Source organism: Brienomyrus brachyistius, chromosome 9 (assembly GCF_023856365.1).
Source record: "Brienomyrus brachyistius isolate T26 chromosome 9, BBRACH_0.4, whole genome shotgun sequence".
Lineage (NCBI taxonomy): Eukaryota > Metazoa > Chordata > Actinopteri > Osteoglossiformes > Mormyridae > Brienomyrus > Brienomyrus brachyistius.
The window spans coordinates 12,070,429-12,090,309 of NC_064541.1; the positions used below are offsets into that span (position 1 = coordinate 12,070,429).

The 19,881-nt window shown below is 45.2% G+C and overlaps 1 protein-coding gene across 3 annotated transcripts; it reads left to right on the top strand.

Moving 5' to 3' along the window:
• The first annotated feature begins 42 nt into the window (after positions 1-42).
• Positions 43-18,810, top strand: LOC125748233 (grainyhead-like protein 2 homolog). 3 transcript variants are annotated; one of them, XM_049024141.1, is made up of 16 exons: positions 43-391; positions 2,342-2,528; positions 3,545-3,609; positions 4,033-4,387; positions 4,681-4,739; positions 4,830-4,986; positions 5,357-5,468; positions 9,016-9,110; positions 14,283-14,441; positions 14,845-14,932; positions 15,066-15,205; positions 15,623-15,660; positions 15,883-15,974; positions 16,888-16,973; positions 17,166-17,230; positions 17,329-18,810. In XM_049024141.1, exons 1-16 carry the CDS (start codon positions 372-374, stop codon positions 17,441-17,443), a joined length of 1,833 nt encoding a protein of 610 aa, XP_048880098.1. In that variant the 5' UTR covers positions 43-371; the 3' UTR covers positions 17,444-18,810. The 3 variants fall into 3 exon arrangements, with proteins under 3 accessions (XP_048880098.1, XP_048880099.1, XP_048880100.1); XM_049024142.1 differs by having other exon boundaries at positions 14,845-14,902; XM_049024143.1 differs by lacking the exon at positions 43-391 and adding an exon at positions 402-680.
• The last annotated feature ends 1,071 nt before the right edge of the window (positions 18,811-19,881 follow it).

Consider the following 19,881-nt stretch of genomic DNA (forward strand, 5'->3'; position numbering starts at 1 on the left):
GCTCGGCCCTCTTTGAACTAAATTACTTTACACTGAAAGAATTCCAACAAAGTTTACGGCACTCATCTACAAGTGCAGATAAGGTAAACTGACTTTTGAATAATATTACCCACTTTATATATTTTTGGTGTGTGCAGGAATGCAGGCTCAGTAGCGCAAGGAGTAAATTCCCTTCCAAATGCACCTGAACGCGCCTTGTACCTGATCCGGCAACAAGGGATGCGAAAGAAGCCGATTAAAAAAGCCGTCGTACCTGTAGCCCGAGTTTCGACGGCTTCTCCCGTTCGCTGCACCATTACCTGCGCAGACTTGAAAGTCCAGTTTCACAAGGAAGAACAAGAAAGGGAGAAGGAGAGCTCGTCGGAACAAATATGTCACAAGAGACCGACAAGTAAGTGAACATACTGGTTCTGATGGACTGCAGCGCTTTCTTCATTAAGCTTTGGGATACTCTTAAGCGTTTGACTCCCCTGTTATTTTTGCATTCTTTTGTAGTTCCCGCATTAACTGTCTGTGATTACAGTGAATATTTTGCGCAGTTTTCCCAGCTCTGCACAAAATGCCCATCATTTCGGTGGTTAAAATATCTGAAAGTATTATTGCGTTGAATCAAGTTACTCTGGCTGTCCAAGGCTGGATTGTCACCATAACTAAAATCGCCATTTTTGGAGAAACAAAAGGTAGATTTTAAAATACGACGTTTTGTGCATTTTTGATGTCCTGTTATCGAAAAGTGAGCCGTGATTATTTTTATTGTAATCGTAAAAGTTTAAACTTTCATGACAGTTTTATAGACTTGTGCAAGATTTTATAACTTGGGTGATTATAAAATAACATTTAAGTGTTTTGCTAAATACCGCGTTTTGAAAACTTAAACTAAAACTCCAATTGGGATCCTAATTGGTTTAAGCAACATTTAATCATTTCAGTTAATTTAATTATGTGTATTTTCTTCTTATTGGTTTTCTGAAAAACTAAATCCCTAACGGGCCTGAAGCAACACAATTTATTTTTTGGAGCTGAATGACAGCATATTCTATGGAATTTTTCCTCTTAACTATGTTTTATTTATATCGATGATTTGTTTAAATTAGTTTATTCTAATCAAATAATTTATATTTACACCATTTAGAAACCTATAGAAACTCTTTAAACAAGTATGCCACTGGTGGAAAAAAGTTAAGATTGGGAAGACAGTGACGGAGTGATCATGACGGCCTGAGGGCCCAGCAAAAGGCGAATGACACCCACCCGTGTGCCGGGGGGACCTGGATGGGCGGGGGGCCGGAACGGATTGGGCCTCTAACCCCCATTTCCATAGCAAAAACAAACCCAAACATATGAAAATGTATCGGGCTGTGTAAAGGTCTGTGTTGTGGTCAACTACAGAACAGCTGTATAATAGTGCCTGTCAGATTCAGTTAAGGGCTTGAAAAGGGTGGAAATTATTGGGGAGAATATTATAACGGGAAGATGCAATACTGTGCTGGGTAACGAATGGTGGAAGTTGAAGGTGGCTGTATAATAGGCTTATAGAAGAATAAGGATTTTTACCGAACTACAAATCAGTGTGCAAGAACGCAGAAAAATAATCAGTGATGTGTTTTCCCAACCCGTATTTAGTTCGGACTTATTAATTTCCAAATGGCACAGCCATGTGCTTTGTAGCGCACTGTTGAGGCAGTGCTGAAAGGCAGCGGCTGGCTATGGGAGTGTCTTGTTTGGATATTTTGGTCCGTATCGTCAGTTATTCTACAGGAGTCACACGACCTGTTTTTCTTGTCATGATACAGTATTCAGTTGTGTAATTTCACATGTACATCCGTTTATCGCATATCAACAACAACAATAGTCATATCAGTATATTGACTGGTATTTTCTTTCATCGACTCTTTAATTTCTCATAGTCGGCGTGGTCTTTGAATTAAAACGCCGCAGGCTGACCCAGCCCATAAAGCGGATATGTTTTTATGCGGAAGTATGACGCGCAACGACGCAGAATTCATCTCTTCGGTTTGATGCGTCTGTCCTCGCCGTACCGCATGGGCATTAACGGGCCAACACTGTCAATACACCTGTCACCGGATAAGGGACGCATCTCAGTCATTTCATACCAAAACTGATGAACAATCTACTGAGATGGGAGGGGACTTGAGTTTCTTAGGAATGTTGATGGAGAAATGTGGTGCATGTGTTTGGGTTCTGAAATTATTCTGCATGTATAAAATCATCAGAGAAGCCCAGCTCCTAGTTTAAATTTTGGAATGACCTGGGTCCTGAGGTTTGAGTGTGCTGTCCAAAGCGGACATCACATCGCCTCGCTCTGCACGTGTCCCTGCAGCAAGCGACCTGTGGTGGTGGTTCCCGGCGAGACGTCCTTCCATACGCGGAGGGCCTACACCAGCGAGGATGAGGCCTGGAAGTCCTATCTGGAGAACCCGCTGACGGCCGCCACCAAGGCCATGATGAGCATCAATGGGGATGAGGACAGCGCTGCCGCCCTGGGGCTGCTCTATGACTACTACAAGGTCAGGCGGGGGAGCTTCAGCCAATCAGCATGCAGCGCCTGGTCGTCATGGACGCCAAACTGCCTCCTGAGCAGTGGACATCCTATCCCAACAGTTGCTTTGGATAAAAGTGAAACTATTAACATATTATAAAAGTACAAAGGGACATGTGTCCCTTATCTCAGTAAAAAAACATAACAATGTGATATTAAACAATATATCATAAAATATAAATCATAAAAACTAAAGCATTAATTACACTTTCAAATCTATTTACATGACTAATGCATGAATAAGTTACATAATATGTGAAAATAAAATAGAATTAAATATTATATAGTTTTATGAAGACAGAAATGGCAAACAGGATTGTCGTGTGAAGCCATTTGCTGGTTGGTTTAACCACATTTTCATTGTATATTTGGTTTTGTCATATTTGCCATAAGCTAGCAGCTTTCCCTCTGGTTTTCAGGCCTCATTTATCCTATGATGGGGGGCATGGTGGTTGGAGGGGTAGCAGTTGAGCGTGTTTGCACTGTGTTGCCTGGTTTCTACCAGTCTTTGCAGTTTTGTCTCTCAATCCAAAAACATGTGGTTAGGTGACGGCATGACCTGTAGATGTGGCGTACCATGCCTGAAATACAGTAATGGCTGTTGATACAGATTTTGAGAATCTTAGCAATGTGATTAAAAAAAGTAAATTAAAATGGCAGGTTTGTTTTAGCTAAGTGATGGTCTGTGGCGAGTTACAGTGTGGTGGTTTAACGGTCATGTCAATTTACTGGATGGCTCTAGTAGAGCAGGACAACTACAGAAGATCCGCGGCAGAAAAAAACCACAAGCGCAGTAAAGTCATTGTTCAGAGAATATAAATAGTTTTCTTGCGCAATTTGCGTTTTAAATGTGTCTGATACTTTGGTTGCTATTGATGTGATCTCTTGCAGAACAGCCTCAGTGTGCAGTGCGCGGTAGCGGCCTGGCTGCTCGCGTGAATGGATACTCATTTCTGACGACGTAATTTGATCTTGATTTTTCAGGTTCCCAAAGAAAAGAGGCTGCCGATCGCTAAAGTAGTTGAAATTCCAGAAGACCAGGAAAAACGGTCAGTACTTTGTTTGTTTTCCCTTTTTGTTTCTTTGTGAGACACGTAATATTGGTGGGAACCCTTGAAAAATGTAATTTAGAACTATTAGTTTAAATGATCGATAATTCAAAGTCTGCATTGTTGTAGTAGTGTAGATCTTTCGATGGTGTAGCTGATCAGAAACAAAACGGATGGAAATATAGCCTTGCTAGTGCAATGATTCACGTACTACATGTTAGATTTTGAATAACGTAACTAACAATTACAACTGGAGGACAACAGCTGTGTGTGAATGTGTGTGCAAAGTCTGTAAGATATTAATGGGAAAAAATAAGGTTCCACAACGTTGTCAGCTGTGTTAGTGGGTTGTGATGTATTAAAATGAGCATTGACTATCTTTGCACAGAAGCGTTAATGTTTGCGTCTTTTTTGATGAACAAGGAACGTTTCCGTGGACGGTGACACTCAGGGGGCTACGGGAACCACGGGCAACCGCGTCCAGGTGCTGAAATCCGTTCCCGTCAACCTGTCCCTGAGCGCGGAGACGTCCGAGGCAAAGCGGGAGCCGTACGGCGTGGAGGGTGGAGCCGTGGTGACTGTGAAGGCAGAGACATACACCCAACCTTTCATGGCCCCTGGGAGTCATTACAAGGTGGAGGGGCAGGAGGTGGTTCGGGCAACCTATGAGCAGAGCCCCTACAGTGCGCCCTCTGTGGAACATGCCGTATTCATTAAAGATGACCAGCGCAGCACCCCAGACAGCAGCTACGAGGACTCCTTCCCAGAGGACCATGAGGTGAGGTCCAGGCCTTGGTCTGCGGGCTGAAAGTGATGCTTTTGTGCTCCTGGGGGGCTGGAATGTGTTAGAAATGTACGGGTGGAGGGCTGGCTTTGGGTCAAAGAGAAAAGCCACAAGTCCTCAGGTCGTATCACGTGTGCAGAATGTCTCAGATATTCCACAGCTGCCTGTCCGACTCTTTTAGTTCAGCCCTGTGCCATTCATGCATCTAGCTGGTGATATTGGCCCCTCGGAACTTATCCGATTTTTTTTTTTTGAATCGTTTATGAGACTCTCATTTTTCTGAACAGAAATACCACACATCTTCATCTTTGGGGCCCGAAGACTTTATCTATGACCAGCAACCGCTGTAAGGCTCACGTTCCAACTCCTTTAGTCTTAAAACCATCCCACGTTTACTTACTGCAGCTTTTCAAAGTTGCCTTCTGTTTCGTTGCAGTGGAACCTTCCAGTACACCCTGGAAGCCACCAAGTCCCTGCGTCAGAAGCAGGGGGAGGGGCCCATGACCTACCTGAATAAGGGCCAGTTTTATGCAGTGACCCTCAGTGAAACTGGGGCCAACAAGTGTCTCCGCCATCCCATCAGCAAAGTGAGGGTGAGTGAGGCATTTTCGGGCCAGCGGGGGCTGTGACTCCAAAGGCGTGCTACACCCTGAAGGGTTTCGGCAGGTGTGCAAACGAAATACTGAATGTCAACTGCAAGTGCCTTAAATGTGTCACCCATTGTTGTCATCATGTAGGTGAAGTATGACCTAAGTTTGAGCTCAATAGCAGTAACGTGGCCTGTTGAGTTTCAGTGTCATCTTCTGTTGACTTATGTCAATCGTAATGTAAGGAAAACCCAAGACTTCTTTACCTCTGCAATGTGACAGTAAGATACAGCAATGTGGAACTCTGTCCCCTCAGAGTAGGAACCATGTGTTTCTTAATTAATTTGACCGTTTTTCACGCTCTGCTCCTTTTCAGAGCGTAATCATGGTCGTGTTCAGTGAGGACAAGAACCGGGATGAGCAACTCAAGTACTGGAAGTACTGGCATTCACGGCAGCACACGGCCAAGCAGAGGGTCTTGGACATTGGTAAGGCTGCTCTCCCTGGGGGGGGGGCGTACTGTAGATGGCCTTGGCTGGAGGATGGAGCCGCCCCAGCTGACGGCCGGAAGGCCAGAGATCGCTTTGTGTCTGGCTCTTTCCCTCTTTTAGTTCAGAATTCGTATTTTTAGTTTGGTTCTTTTTGCAATATCCCACTGCCCTTTTGAGGAACGTTGTACGCAAAGTTGTACAGACGTACGTTAAACCTCACTGTCTGTGCTTCTCTAGCAAATATGAAATAGCTTAATTTTCCGGAAGAGTTTAAAATGTCTCTGTAGCTGCGAGTCACCGAGACTGGTAGTCTGCGGTACGGTCAGCGCGTGGGAGCTGGTGGTGCCCGCGGCTGCAATCCATGCGGCGGGCGGGTGACGGTGGAGCGGCTCCGTGTGAGGACTTGTCCGATCCTCGCTGAGCACGAGCGTGCCGGACGTGCCAGGACGCGTGAACCTCTGGCGCTGCATGAGGCAAACGGAGCGGCGAAAAAATGTCCGACTTGTCGAGGCAGGATGCTTCCCGCGCGCCGGGGACGGCCATCTCGCGAAAGATGGAGCCGTGACAACACTGGATGTCTCACCCGGTGTGGATTGGTGCAGCGTGGAAACTTACTACCTGTCCTAACCTCCGCTCGGTGTTTTACTCACTATCCTCGTTCGGCCCATAAATTGTGTCTGCGTGCTGCGTGCAGTCTGACCGGGCTGGCGGTTTTATAGACTGCTGCAGACGGCGCCTCGTGGGTTGGGCTGTGATTTGCGACCCGTTAATAGGTACTGAAAATGGAGAGGGGCCACGCTGTCTGAGTACTAAAGGGCTAATCTCGCTAATTAAATTTAGTCATTTAGCCATAATTTAGCTGGCCCTCTCTCTGTACATTATTAGTAGTTTTAATGTATTAAAAGCCATTTCCTTATGGGTGTGGTGGATGGCCTTCATGGATGGTCAGTGACATCATGTGGGCGGAGCCTGCCTGTCCGTATCTGTCTGTTTCATCTGCAGTGCGGCTTGCTGTGGGGAAGGTGTTTCTCTTTTAGGTATATCAGGAAACTGATTTGAAGATACCATGCAAATGCTTGGCCAGCGAAGACCTCTGTCATTGTTGGGGCACTTTGGGGCAGACTGGATTGTTGCAGTTCAATGATTAACTCCCACCTGAAGTTACTCTTTAACGCAAATCTGAATTAAGTTGAGTTTACAGGTTAATAGTCTTCTTAAGATTGGATGTTTTAAAAACTTGAACCCACTTGGTCCAGAGCTAAGCGCTGGTCTTGACTGCTCTCTGAGAACTGCAGACTCAGAACAATTTATTTTCGGAATGAAGAGCATGCTGGAATTGGTGTGTGATGCAGGACAGCGGCAAGATTGAGACACCATAAATGATCCAGACATAATAGCACAAAAAGGTGCAAGAATAACTGCTAGGCAAAAATTTACTAGAAAAAACAACAGACAAAAAGGTGCAAGAGTAACTGCTAGGCAAAAATTTACTAGAAAAAATAACAGACAAAAGCACAAACTTGCAGTGCAATGCAGATGCAAACTATTCTTTTCTCCTCAATCAATAAATTAATTCTTAGATTCTGTGTTTTGACATTTACTAAATTAATTCTTATGTAATTAAAATTTAATTAAAATGAACTTTTATTTAAGTTATTACTTAATTTTTGTCAGACACTCAGGAGTTTCGATGAAAATTCTCATTTTCTGCTAACTTAAAAATACCACATTATGAGCAGGGGTGCAAGGTTTGCATCACTGGATTGCAGCTGCGGTTAAGGGTCTTGGTCAAGAGCTTAATGATGATATGATCATTCTGCTGGCCATAGGATGTGAGCCCACAGCCTTCCGGACTGTGCCCTGACCTGGTGACCCACACAGCACCCTGATGTTTGTGCTGGACCTTGAACCAGCAGGTGTAAAATCATCTGGACTTTCAATTATGAGATATGATGTCCAGACCATTGTGCCGCAGCCGCCTATCAAATCCAATAAATGAAAATCGTACCAAAACCCTACAAAATGATCCCTAAATAGCTGTGATGGTTTTACAGAGAGCCTATAGCTCTGCTTCTCTCCTGACAGATTACTGTGACCGTTTAAAAAATAATGGTAGATATTATTAAATGAGGTATCTGCCTGAGATTCAGTGTTGCATGTTTTGGGAAAAACATGTTTAGATGTTGGGTTCAAATTCTGAGACTGTAAATATGGCAGTTTTTTTTTTTTGTCTTTTATGATTTGTGCCTCAGAGAGGGAATGTTTGGGCCTAATAGCCAGTTCCAAGGAAAAGGGGGGGAAGGGAGGTGTTCTCTACCCTGGGGGAGCTGGGGATCCGTTGGGCCTGTTGGCTGAAGATTCTGGGCATGCGAGTCGCACCTGGAACTAGACACCGTGCTACCGATTTGCATAACAAGTTAAGCGTTCCGTGAGGAGCCGTCTGACCCGTTTTGCTTGATGCGGGATTTGAATAGAGCTGTTAATGGGGTGTTTGTTTGGGGGGGGGGGTGTATGCAGGAACAAGCCCTTACTAGTGGGGTGCTGGCCAGGCGGATGAAGGACATGGGGATGTGGGAATTGGTGAGCAGCGCAGTGTGCTGTAGGGACATCGATCTCGCTACAGGGCCTTTCCTTGTACGGGTGCTGGGGGGGCAGATTTCTGGATTTCCAGCCCCAGTGTTTGGTAAGAGATCATATTTTAAACTCCGCTGCGGTCAATGGGAGTGAGTGCGTCGCGAAGTGCTGCTTAACACGATGCAGGTAAATGCAGTACCAAACCTTTCGTATGTTGTCCGCTGGCCTTCGCATGTCCTATATAGAGAATTTGCAGCCCCCCAAACAACCAGATGGGACGGGAATGGGGTGGCAGGTAGCCGTAGTCGCTGTGAGGCTGGCAGGCAGCGCGATTGCTGGACCGGCGCCATGCGGATGTGGAGGGTGGCACAGCGCTTGGCTGACTCACCAAATGACTCAGATTGAAGCTGAAATGAATTGAGCCAATCGTTTATTCAAGATAAACCTGCTTGTTTTTGCGTTTGATATGGTTCGGGACAGGCAATGGTGGGGTCAGGTTTGTTTGCCTGGCCAAACAGAGCCAGTCGACTGATAAAACTGTGCCGATTTGATTTTTATGGGTGCAGTTGTCTGCTCCTCCCCCGTTTATAAACCCATAAAGCTGTTTAAACCTCTGTCCAACAGCTTTGCCTTTCAATTACAAAAGGTGTGTACATCTAAGCGGGCGCACATATAAACATCCTTTTTGGAACCTCAAAAAAAGCAGCTTTTAAAAGAGAGCCTAGAATCATTACTGCTTCAAATTAATTCTTGTTGGTTTTTTATTTTCCTTTTCGGTTGGGGGAACATTTATCCTCCTTTAAATGCGGGGCTCGTTTGACTTGGTCGCATCTGTTGTCATAAATTTGCCTGGAAATAACAGCCCTGATTACACCCATTTGTGCTGTGTTGAGAGGTGATGAAAATCGTTTCGGATAGAGGGGAGGGAGGGGTCCGGCCAGAATCTCACGTCTCTGATCTCCCTCTGCAGCTGACTACAAAGAGAGCTTCAACACCATCGGGAACATTGAGGAAATTGCGTACAATGCCGTTTCCTTCACCTGGGACGTCAATGAGGAGGCGAAGGTGAGCAGACATGTGCCCCTTGGTCGTGGGGTAAAAACACTCCAGTTGTCGTCTCTCTTTTTTGCTTTAAAACCTCCGAACACACATATTATTATTATCTTCCCCTCGCTGCTGCCTTGGGAGCCTCTGTGATCATTGGAAGGCTTTGCTGTACTGCATCCGTCCGGCGCTCTTCCAGTGGCATACGAGGAACCAAGCCGAGCTGTACCACGCAGAGAGAATCGCTGTGTTGTGTTAGCATCAAATGTTACCGGAATTAACAATTGCGTGCATAAATTTCGTATTACGAATCCATTCCGTTCAGCTGTTCTATAGTACAGCTAAGTAGTAGGTTGGAATTTTCACGTTTCGAGTTATCGGGGATGCATCGATACATCGCGATGGGCGATATGAATGAATGAATGAACCCATGTGTACTGACACAAACCACTGGTAGCTCTGCATTTCGAGCGGTCAGATGGTGGTGATGCAGCCAGCTTGATTTATTCACGCTGTCATTCCTGCTAGTAAACAGGGTGATGTCAGTGTAGGTATGGCACTGGTTCGGTTTCCATAATTTACAATGGAAAACTGTCAGTTAACAGTACGACCTTGTTACAGCTTGTTTCTTGGAGGAAGTGGAAAAGCGCTGATGGATGCATTTTGGAGAGACTGGTTTGGCAAATGGGTGCCACACCCCTGTGATCTCATCCCAGCAGTCACAGGGACGGGGGTACGGGCTCCCTGCAGGTCAGATGTCTTTCTGAAGTGAGGGATGCACCACTTTGTTTAGAAACCGACTATGTCAGTTGCTGTCTGGTACCATAGGATTACTTTCACATTATGGCCTTTTTCTACATCAGACACGTAGAAGCTGGGATGGATCAGAGCAGAACCAGGCCCAGTATTCTGGGTACATTATTTCTGGGCTTTTACAGTCGTGGAGCCCAAGAGCTTTTCGGGTTTTAATGGAATGCAAGGTGCACCCTGTAGTTTGTGGCTTGTTAGGGGGAGGGGGGAACACAGTTGATGGGCGGGGTCAAGGGAGGAACCCCCCCACCACCCAACAAGCCCGGCTGCCATCCGCCTCCTCTGTTTAATGAGGGCTCTGCAAATAAGCCTCTGAGGGACACTCTGCCGTGGCTCCCAGGGTAAATATTTGCTGTCAGGATGGGCTCTGAATGCTGATGGGTAAAAAAGCACCGGGGTCATTTGCGCCCCCTTCATGATTACGGATTCATACTCTCTCCTGGCTTTTTAAAGCCTCCATGGATACAAAGGAGTTGTTGTATATGCATTTTTTTTTTAAGCAATTCACATATTTACATTTCGACTGTTGTCCCGTCATGCTAATCGGTCTGTACTGGTTTCTGTACGGAAACCAGAGACGCTGGTTAAAAGGCTGGTTGTATCTAGGTCACCTGGTCAGCGGTTCCATCTTAGAACGTGCCGATGCATCGAACTAACAAGTGGAGGGGAAGTTTGAAAGTGCCTGTTGATCCGATTTTAAATCTGTTTAAATTGACTGTATTGCTGACAAAGTGTGGCGAGCCGTCTTGGTTGTGACCAGAGCAATCAGTGTCCCTCAAATTCAGAATGCTTTTTTTTATTATTCCATAATGTTCTAATTCAGTATCATTTTGAATTAAGCTATAAGAATTCCCATAGCTGATAATTCCCAAAACGGCAACTTTTTTTTTTTTTTTTTTATATATGAATGTCTGGATACAACAGTAATAATACAACAAAAACTAAATGGTGATCATATCTTAAAATTATGATCTGCCAAAAATGATGGCTGAAAATATTCTGTGTCGTTAAAAAGGAACTCTGTGAGGTACAGAGCCGAATGTGAGGCGGGGCCTTGCAGGCGAGGTTCCTGTGTCGTCCTCTTGATGCCTTGGTTCCTGTTTTGATTTGCTTGGGAAGTTGAAGTTTCCCGTTAGTTGCTGTTCAGTTGAAATGCAGGTTTCTGTGAAAGCAGGTCGGAGGCACATTGTCTTGTGTCCAGATGAGAAATCAGATGATTAGTACTTAGCATTTGTGTGTCGAGTCGGTGTCACAAAAACTTATTCTTTGAATTAACTCACAGGCCCTTCTGGTTTCATTAATTCATGTCTGGAAAGAGCAGACTGCCCATCCCAACGTCTGCAGAGTGGCACGAACGGGACCCCCAAAAAAGCCACAGGATGTCCCGAGAGCCTGGACCTCATTGTGGCGGGCCGAGGTGGCATAGAAATGGAGCTCCACGGTCGCTAGGCAACCGTCCTGGCGGCTTCACCTTTGTGTGAAGAGCGTGGGATGGGCACCGGCGGCGGACGCATGTGTCGTGTGTGTTTTCACTCCGCGTGCGAATTACTCACACGGATCACCTCCTATTACTTAAGGCCAGTTAGACAATTGCTCAAGCAGTTCTCATCCAGATCTGTCTGCTAACTAAATGAGGCGGCTAATTCAGAGAGATTAGCGAGGACAGCGTGCTTCTCAGAAGCATTTTTCTGTCTGTCTCACACACACACGCCGACCACTTGGTGAAGGAACCTCGTTTTGTTGTTTGTGCAAGTCGTCATTAACGGTTTACAGGTTCAGACAAGATGGTGGTGTCGTAATTCCTTTGGAAATAACTTGTCATGGGGGGTTTTACTCTATTATTCTATTTGTGAGCCTGCACTGGAGATGTTTTTAAGAGAACTATTTACTTGACCTAGCAAATTTTGAAATAGTGTTTGATTTCTAAGCCATTTGAAAACTTCTGGTGTGGATTTTATGTCTGATTATATGACCTGCCACTGATCGCTAATTACACTTCTGCCTTAGCTTTGGGCAATGAGTTTGATTTAGTGTCTCACTGTTAACTGACTGGGTACAGACAGTCTCTACTTCACTGAGTTTGTTGCTAAACTAATTACTATGTGTCTGTCTGATCATTCCAGGGCCAGTTAAAATATTTTTAACCTATTTGCAAATACCTAATATGTTGCACTAAATAATAAATAAATAGCTTGGTACTCAGCTTCAGAGCAGTCTGGGAATGTGTCGGCCACTGTTATTCAGAGTAACAGAGGAACCATGTTCGCTTCTCCTTTGAAGCCCACGTTGTTTGTGGGAGCTGATTTGTCTGTACTGGTTCCTGTGTTGACCTGTTGGCATTTAGGATGCCGCTGTGAGCACGAAGACGGGACCTCGCCCAAACGCATACGTCTGCTCCGCATCCAACACCGCTGCCCCTGAAAGGCATTGAGCAAAGGCTGACACAGCCTTGCATGTGAGAACTTCAGAGGGGCCAGCAAACTACTTTCTGTCAAGTGAAATGCATGCTTCGCTTTTCCACATGCCGTGCGTTTCATTATCGGGAGTGTCCATGCCGACTGTGCCGGCAGACGGGAAAATAAAGCACAGACTAGGCTTTACGTCGTAACTTTACGTGCCTTTGTTTGTGCAGTTTACTGTCTCCAGAATGACTTCAAAGGTAGTGTTGTCCTGGGATTTGAGTTTTTATGATGGAAACTCCCCTTTTCTAACGCAGCGTATTGCCCAACATGGAGCCAAGATCTTTACAAACACCGCAACGGGAGAAGAGAAGCCGATGATCAGCCCGGTGTGTCCGCTGTGACTCTATCTGCACTCTTGTCGTGAGGAACTGTAGTGCACTGGTGTGGATTTTCCCACTGGCTGCAACGTATGAAGCCAACAGCTGGGTATATTTCAAGGACTGCGGCCAGGAAAGGTGGAGGAAGTATGGAAGGTGTTTGAAAATCCTTCTGGGCCGGCTTCAGGTGCTTTATGGGTATGGTGCACGAAGTGGCTTCCTCTCCCAGCGTTGGGTCCCACACACAGCATCTCGCTGCTTTCCTCCCTGCCCCATTGCGCCGGAGCATGAGGAGGGCTTGGGGCATTGCCAGTACCATGGCTGCCTGGTGTCTCCATGTCACTTAGTAACCTGATTCTAGAAGTTTCTCAGCCATTTTTTATTTTTTTTGTAATTTTTTTTAAACCTTGCTCAGCCAGAGTAAGCATACCTCTGGCCCTGATCAGCTGGAACAGATATATACTTTTCTTTTAGCCTTTTGGATTAGGCTGCCCCCCCTGCCCCGAGGGTTAATGTAGCTTCTAAAATCAAGAAAGGGACTTTGTGGGGGATGGGGATTTTGTGTTGGACCATCTCCACAGGGTCCAGACGGGTGATTATTAGTGACCTATGAATAAAAAGTGCTTTGGGCCCATTTCAAACGCTCCCGGCTGCTTAATGAACCAGCGACTGGCCTGGTCTCGACCTCGCCACCCTGCTTCCTATTGGCCGCCGTAAGCCAGTCGCGTGCAGAGGAGGTCAGCTCCGCCCTGTGGGGATGAGGACATTCCTCGCAATAACGCAGCATCCGTGTCCTAAAACACCGAAATCCTTTTGCAGCCACAGCACACCCTGACCAAACAGCAGCTCTCCCAGAACGCAGTGTGCTGCATTATCGGAAGTGTTGATTTCTGTCCAGGAGAATTGAAATGATTTAGGCTTTTAAAGCGTATTTTGAATCGGTGTGGGCAAAGCTGAAAGCTGCAGTTGGAGTCCTCTGCCATTGTGCGTAGGCAATAATTGTGCTATAATTTTATTCATTTAGTAAATTGCTGAATACATAACAAGTTGAATAGTTTTCATAACTTGGTGTTTCGTTCTTTTTAATTCCCTTTAACACAGACTCGGACTATTGGATGTTTTTTTGTGGTAGAACAAGCTAGACCTTTCAGCCCCTGGTTTTGTGATGACATGCCAGTACATGCTCTATACTGCTGAATGGTGGATAGGATAGATGGATAGATAGGAGAGAGAGATGGATGGTTAGGATTAGGATAGATGATGGATGGATGGATGGATGAATAGATAGATGGACAGGAATAGGATGATGGATGCCATAGATAGAAGGATATTGGTTGAATGAAGAGAATAGGTTAGGATAGATGGATAGTATGGACAGAATAGATTGCTGAATGGGATTAAGATAGACGGATAGATAAATGTATAAATAGATAGGACTAGAATAGACAGACAGATGGATGGATTAGATAGACAGATGGTTTGGATGGAGGAGCCTGACGATGGCAGGCCAGAAGAGGACGAAGGGACACCCTTGTTTAGTTTGGGTCAGCCTCGCTCACTCAGACCTGCAGATGCGTTGACCACCTTTCCTCACCCCCGCACAGATCTTCATCACGGTCAATTGCCTGAGCACAGACTTCTCCTCCCAGAAGGGCGTGAAAGGGCTTCCCCTGATGATCCAGATCGACACCTATAGCTACAACAACCGCAGCAACAGGCCCATCCACCGGGCCTACTCGCAGATCAAAGTGTTCTGTGACAAGGTGAGCTACAGGGGGCCCCTGCTCTCCCAGTCTGAGCTCACCTGCGTGTTTCCGTGCCCTGAAACCTAATGTGTTCCCAGCAAATTACTGCGAAATATTTCTAGCTGATCTGGAATCTGAATATGGTATCTTTCTCAGAGGTGCTAACATCTTTAAACCAGCAAACCAACAAGTAATACTGTGAGGATTGCCTTGCCTTTTATAATACTTAACAGTTGTGTTTTGTTGGAGTTTGCATTAATTGCTTAAAAAAATTCACAGGAATTCCCTCCAGAGAGTGAGACGCGCAAACGTACTTCTGGGTCTGTTATAGGGATCAATAATCCATTGTACTTTTACTTTTTAAATGTGGTTCCATTGGTTTACTGATGTGTCCGTCTGTCTGTCTGCCTTCCCCTTTAAGGGAGCTGAGCGGAAGATCCGGGATGAGGAGAGGAAACAGAACCGTAAGAAGACTAAAGGTCAGGCATGCAGCACTCAGACCAATAACGGTACGCGACTTGACGGCACCACCACGGTGCTGCTGCTTACCATTCAGTCGCCTAGTTTCACTGATCCAATCACAGCTGTCACCTGCTGCGGCATGTTGGGTGTTTACGCTGCGAGTCCTCTGTCATTGGTCAGGGAAGGATGCCAACCTGGCAGCGTTATCCCCGTCCAAGAAGGCCGACATCACTTACTTCAAATCCATGTCCAACCTGGATTCCCAACCCGTCCTCTTCATTCCCGATGTCCATTTTGGAAACCTTCAAAGAGCAGGGCAGGTGAGCGAGCGTCTGAACTTCACTATCATTAATATGTCGGCCGGTTTTATTATGCAAAGTGTGTTTCTGACCGAACACTGTGCACAACGGTCAGACCAGCTGTAGGTGACTGAATCGCTTCTGCAAACTGTCACAAACCTTGTTAGAAAACATGTTAGAGAAAATCTCTGTAATAAATGTGGTTACTGTGAGAAGAAAGTGTCCTGCATCCTGGTAATTGGGGTCTGGATTATTGAATCCTTTAGGATGGCTTTGGGCCTTGTTTGAAGTACAGTATTTGTGGGCTCTTCAGGTGTTTGTGGTATAAGAGGTGCCTTCCCTCAACCATAATCCATACTTGCTCTTTTCACTGCCTAATCTTTAGGGGACTTTTATTGCGGCTTTTATCAAAGTGGCCATTTATCTTTGTTCCCACAGGTCTTCGCATTCAGCACAGAAGACATCGATAGGGAAGGGTAAGGGGAGCAGGGTGACTGGCTGTCACACAGCCCGTAAACAAGAGCACGCACACACATAGCGTGTTTGCGTGATTCTGAGTTGCTGGTTGCCTGCAATTCCTTCATTTCCATCCCTTAAAATAGCTCTAGGCCTGAGTGACTATGGGATTGTTAGGGAAGCAGAGCCCTAGGATAATAACAGGCGTTCGTCCAGCTAACTGAAGTAACACCTGCTTGTAGGAGCATCCTGGTCAAGAGGATGTTCAGAGGGCCTGAGGACGACTATTGCCCCCCTCCTGCCAAGCTGTCCAAGGAGGAGACGCAGAAGCGAGGTGCGTGTGACCCAAACTTGAAAACAGTTTCTCTCGGTTTGATCTATGTCCATGCAAATGAACCATGGGGTGACTGTTCTCCACATGCAAAGCAGCCTTGCAGGACTGCAGCCAGCACTCATGCAGCTCATCTGGACTCGAAATTGCAGGAAGCACAGGGAGGAGTACATTTGCTAATTAACCTTCTTATTTTATTTGCTACGTCAATGCCTCCAAAGCACACATGAGCCCGTAGTATTTTGGTCATGCCCTTGTACGTGAAGGGATTTTTAGCACAGGTGTAGAGATGCACCGATCATATTGGCCGATTATCGGCACTCACTAATGGTTAAAAATCAGGTGATATTTACCGCCGATAATTCCCTTTAAAATGGTGACTCACATTGCTTTGCACGTACTAAACGGTTAGGAAAATGTCTGCTGTGTGGAATTGTTGCCGAAAACATTAGAATTTAATTTTGCAAACATTACCCTGCTAAAATTTCATGAGGAGGATCTACTAATAAACATTCAACGGAACAAATTTGATTGCTCACCTCAAGGCGAGAGAGTGAGTAGTATGAAGTTTCTGGAAAACAAATCTGTTCCAATAAAGAAGGCTGCAGTGCTACCGAGTAACGCGAGTCCGTCAGTAACGCGAGCGTTTGATAGCAAAAGAAAATCCAGTGCAAGACAGTGAGGAATCAAAACGTTACTCAGAAAATCACGGCATTATCACACTTGATGATCAGTCCTTCTCTGTTATAAATGTTGTAAATACAGTTGTATTGTGCTCTGGGACTGCTGGTGACATATTTGCTGATGACATATTTAAGCAGAACCTCCCAAACAATCAGCATTGGTATGTGTCAGTTTTCCAAATAATCAGCTATGGTATCAGGCAGAAATTTCCTTATCGCTATTGTTTTCACAGTTCTTCTCTATGTGAGGAAGGAGTCTGACGAGGTGTTCGATGCACTCATGCTGAAGACCCCGACTTTGAAGGGACTGATGGAGGCAGTAAGTGATTCTCTCTCCACCACAACTTTTCTGGGTCACCTCTGCACCTAGAGAGATCTCACAGGGTCACCCTTGGTGCAACCAACATCGGCACCATTTTCACGGCTGTGAGGCTCTGGGGAGGGATTAAAAAAAATGTCTTAGTGTTGTGTGAAGTGTGTTCTTGCACATCGCCAATATTTCTCTTCACAGATATCAGAAAAATATGGTCTGCCGATAGAGAAGATGGCTAAAATATACAAGAAAAGCAAAAAAGGGTAGGCTTCTCCGTTCCGTATTTGCTGAGAATGTGAAATTTCCATTTTGTCTTTTTAAGCTTTGATTTCTTACTCCACGTTTAAACTTCCTCGCTCAGAATCCTGGTCAACATGGATGACAACATCATTGAGCATTACTCGAATGAGGACACCTTCATCCTGGGCATCGATGGCTTGGCCGACAGTTACAGAATCACACTGACGGAAATCTGAGGACGGGTGGTGGACCATGGCCAGTGGGTTGACTGCACGTTTCCCAGGAGGGGGCAATAGCGTGAAGGCAGTCACGGGACGTAATGGTGCAGATTGGCCCTGTTCTGTAAATACAGCCTGGACCAAGGCTGTCACTGGTGTATGCTACAGCGTCCCTATCATGCAAAGTAGGGGGGGAGTGAGACACGTTCTGATTTAGGCCTGTCACTCTGGATGTAGAACTCTCCTTGGACTGCTAGGAGTTTTGGGTGAGAGGTCATTGTTGCAACAATGTGTCACGTTACAGATCCAGGGAAAGGTTCTGATAAGTGGAATGCTATTTCAAGCGAGGTCTCCCAAATTTTCATGTTCCTTCACTATGTAGTTAGTCTACACTGCCCCCTACAGGCCGAGAGAGGTATGTCATGACAACAATGAGCTTCTTTCATGAGGCTGCTTGTCAGTCTTGCAGATGAACCCCTTTGCCATTGTTCACTGTACACCAATGGCTCTAGAGCCAATCTACTAAAGAACCACAGCATTTATTAATGGTGTGTCCTGGCAGTAATTTTGATAGTGATGCTTATGGAGCCAGGTCACTTCATGCATGGATTTGTCATGGTGCACATATCCACTTACCTGCGTCCACCTGAAAACAAGTCTTGTGACGTTTTGCAACAGACGCCGGGACAACCACTGTGCGGAGCTTGAAACTTCGGTCATCTGCACCATGAACTAAAGGTCGTTTAGTTTCTCTCCACTACAGCACTTAGCTTTGCCAGGCCAAAAATAATTTGCATTCCTGTGTTTACGCATCTATAATTTGCTACCAGGGTTCTGTTCCTAATAATGTAGCTTTTTTTTTATTATTATTGTGAAAAACATACGTGTAGCGACCAAAGTCCTTTAGACCATTTTAAGGAGGGGAAGTATTGCGATGAATCACTCTGTGAAATTCAAACCGTGAATCACTCTGTGAAATTTAAGTCTGGATCTGGAGTAGGCAGTCTTACCCAGAAAGGACTGCTGGGCCTGTGGGTTTTAACTGCAGCTCGCTAATTAGATTACTAATTAGAGGACTGATCGGCTGAAGAGTCCTCACACCTGGGTTTGAACAGCTGACCTAAACGTCACCCCAAAAACCTGCATACACACCGGCCCTTAGCGGATAAGATTGGCCACGCCTGGTCTAGAGAAACGAGCACTGTGAATTTGATACATGTAAATATAATATTAAACCATTTTCCATAAAAAGAAATTGCTGAAATGTCTGGAAAGAAATCCTGTATGCCTTTGTACAAAATTTTATTGTAGGTGTTTTTGAATATATAATTTTGTACATATCAGCTGTTTTTTGAATAAACCGCAGCGTAAATGAAGCACTGTGATACTTTAGTCAGCTGGCTTTTTACTGGTTGTCATCAAAGACGCCAAGTTCAAGATTTAAATAAAGTTTCAATCTTTTTACTGCACTAAATTTTTACTAGGCAGCTATCACTAACCTTTTAACTGCTGAATAGATTCTGCCTCATTTTTGATTGCTTCGCAAACACAATTGAGCAATCATCTGTGTTCCCTGCTTCATCTTATAATCATGCTAACGCCAAACCAATTATTTTTTTTTTAGCTGTTTTCATAGTAACGGTCTATTTTGTTAAACACAAGATTTAATCGCTGCCGTTAAAACCGTTAGGGGTAACTAATTCTTGAAATGTCCTTCCAGAACCACAGCTCTCCGGCAAACGAATGGGTCAGAAGACTAAGAGCTGTAAACCGCCTTCAATTTGCATATAACCCTCGAGTTTTTAGAATTACATTAGCATTGGAAACGTCTCGCATTGGAAGTCATACAGCCGCAGGTGTGTTTTGATCCCAGGTGTGCAAGATGTCTGACCTTCTCATCAACAAAGCAGATCCTATAAGTGTGTGAATAGGGAATGAAGCCTCAAAGATCTGCTGCTCTGGTCCCAGCACTGCTGCCGTACTCGCACACAACCACAGGATTTACTGCCTTCTGAGACATGACTAGCAATGACCATCTGCTTGGTGGCCAAGAAGGTTCTTCTCATACCTGCTCTCCAAGGACCAACATGGATCTGCGGGCTTGGCATCTCAAAAACCTGCCTGGAATTATGGTCCTTTCCTAGATCCTAGTTCTCTCCAATATTTCAGATATTCTGCCAACTTGAGAGTTGCTGTCTGAACTGAGCACGGCCACCTGATCTACAACAGCACTGGTTCCATTTCATCATTGTCCTTCAGTGACCGGTGTTGGATGTTGAGTTTATGACAAGGCCCCACAGCATTAATTTCCAGTGGCTAAATACGCACCACTCCAACATCAATGAGGCTGGAATAAGACAACACTTATCACAGTATATGCAGGGTACAGTGGCTACAATGTAAATAAAACAGTTCTGAGACTGACCGCAAAAACTGCTTTGGTGAACCCGGCGCCT

Coding starts and splice junctions, on each gene's coding strand:
- LOC125748233 (XM_049024141.1), top strand. CDS start 372: ATGTCACAAGAGACCGACAA. Junction 4,740..4,829: donor ATCTATGACCAGCAACCGCT/GTAAGGCTCACG, acceptor GTTTCGTTGCAG/TGGAACCTTCCAGTACACCC. Junction 9,111..14,282: donor ACGTCAATGAGGAGGCGAAG/GTGAGCAGACAT, acceptor ACCCCCGCACAG/ATCTTCATCACGGTCAATTG.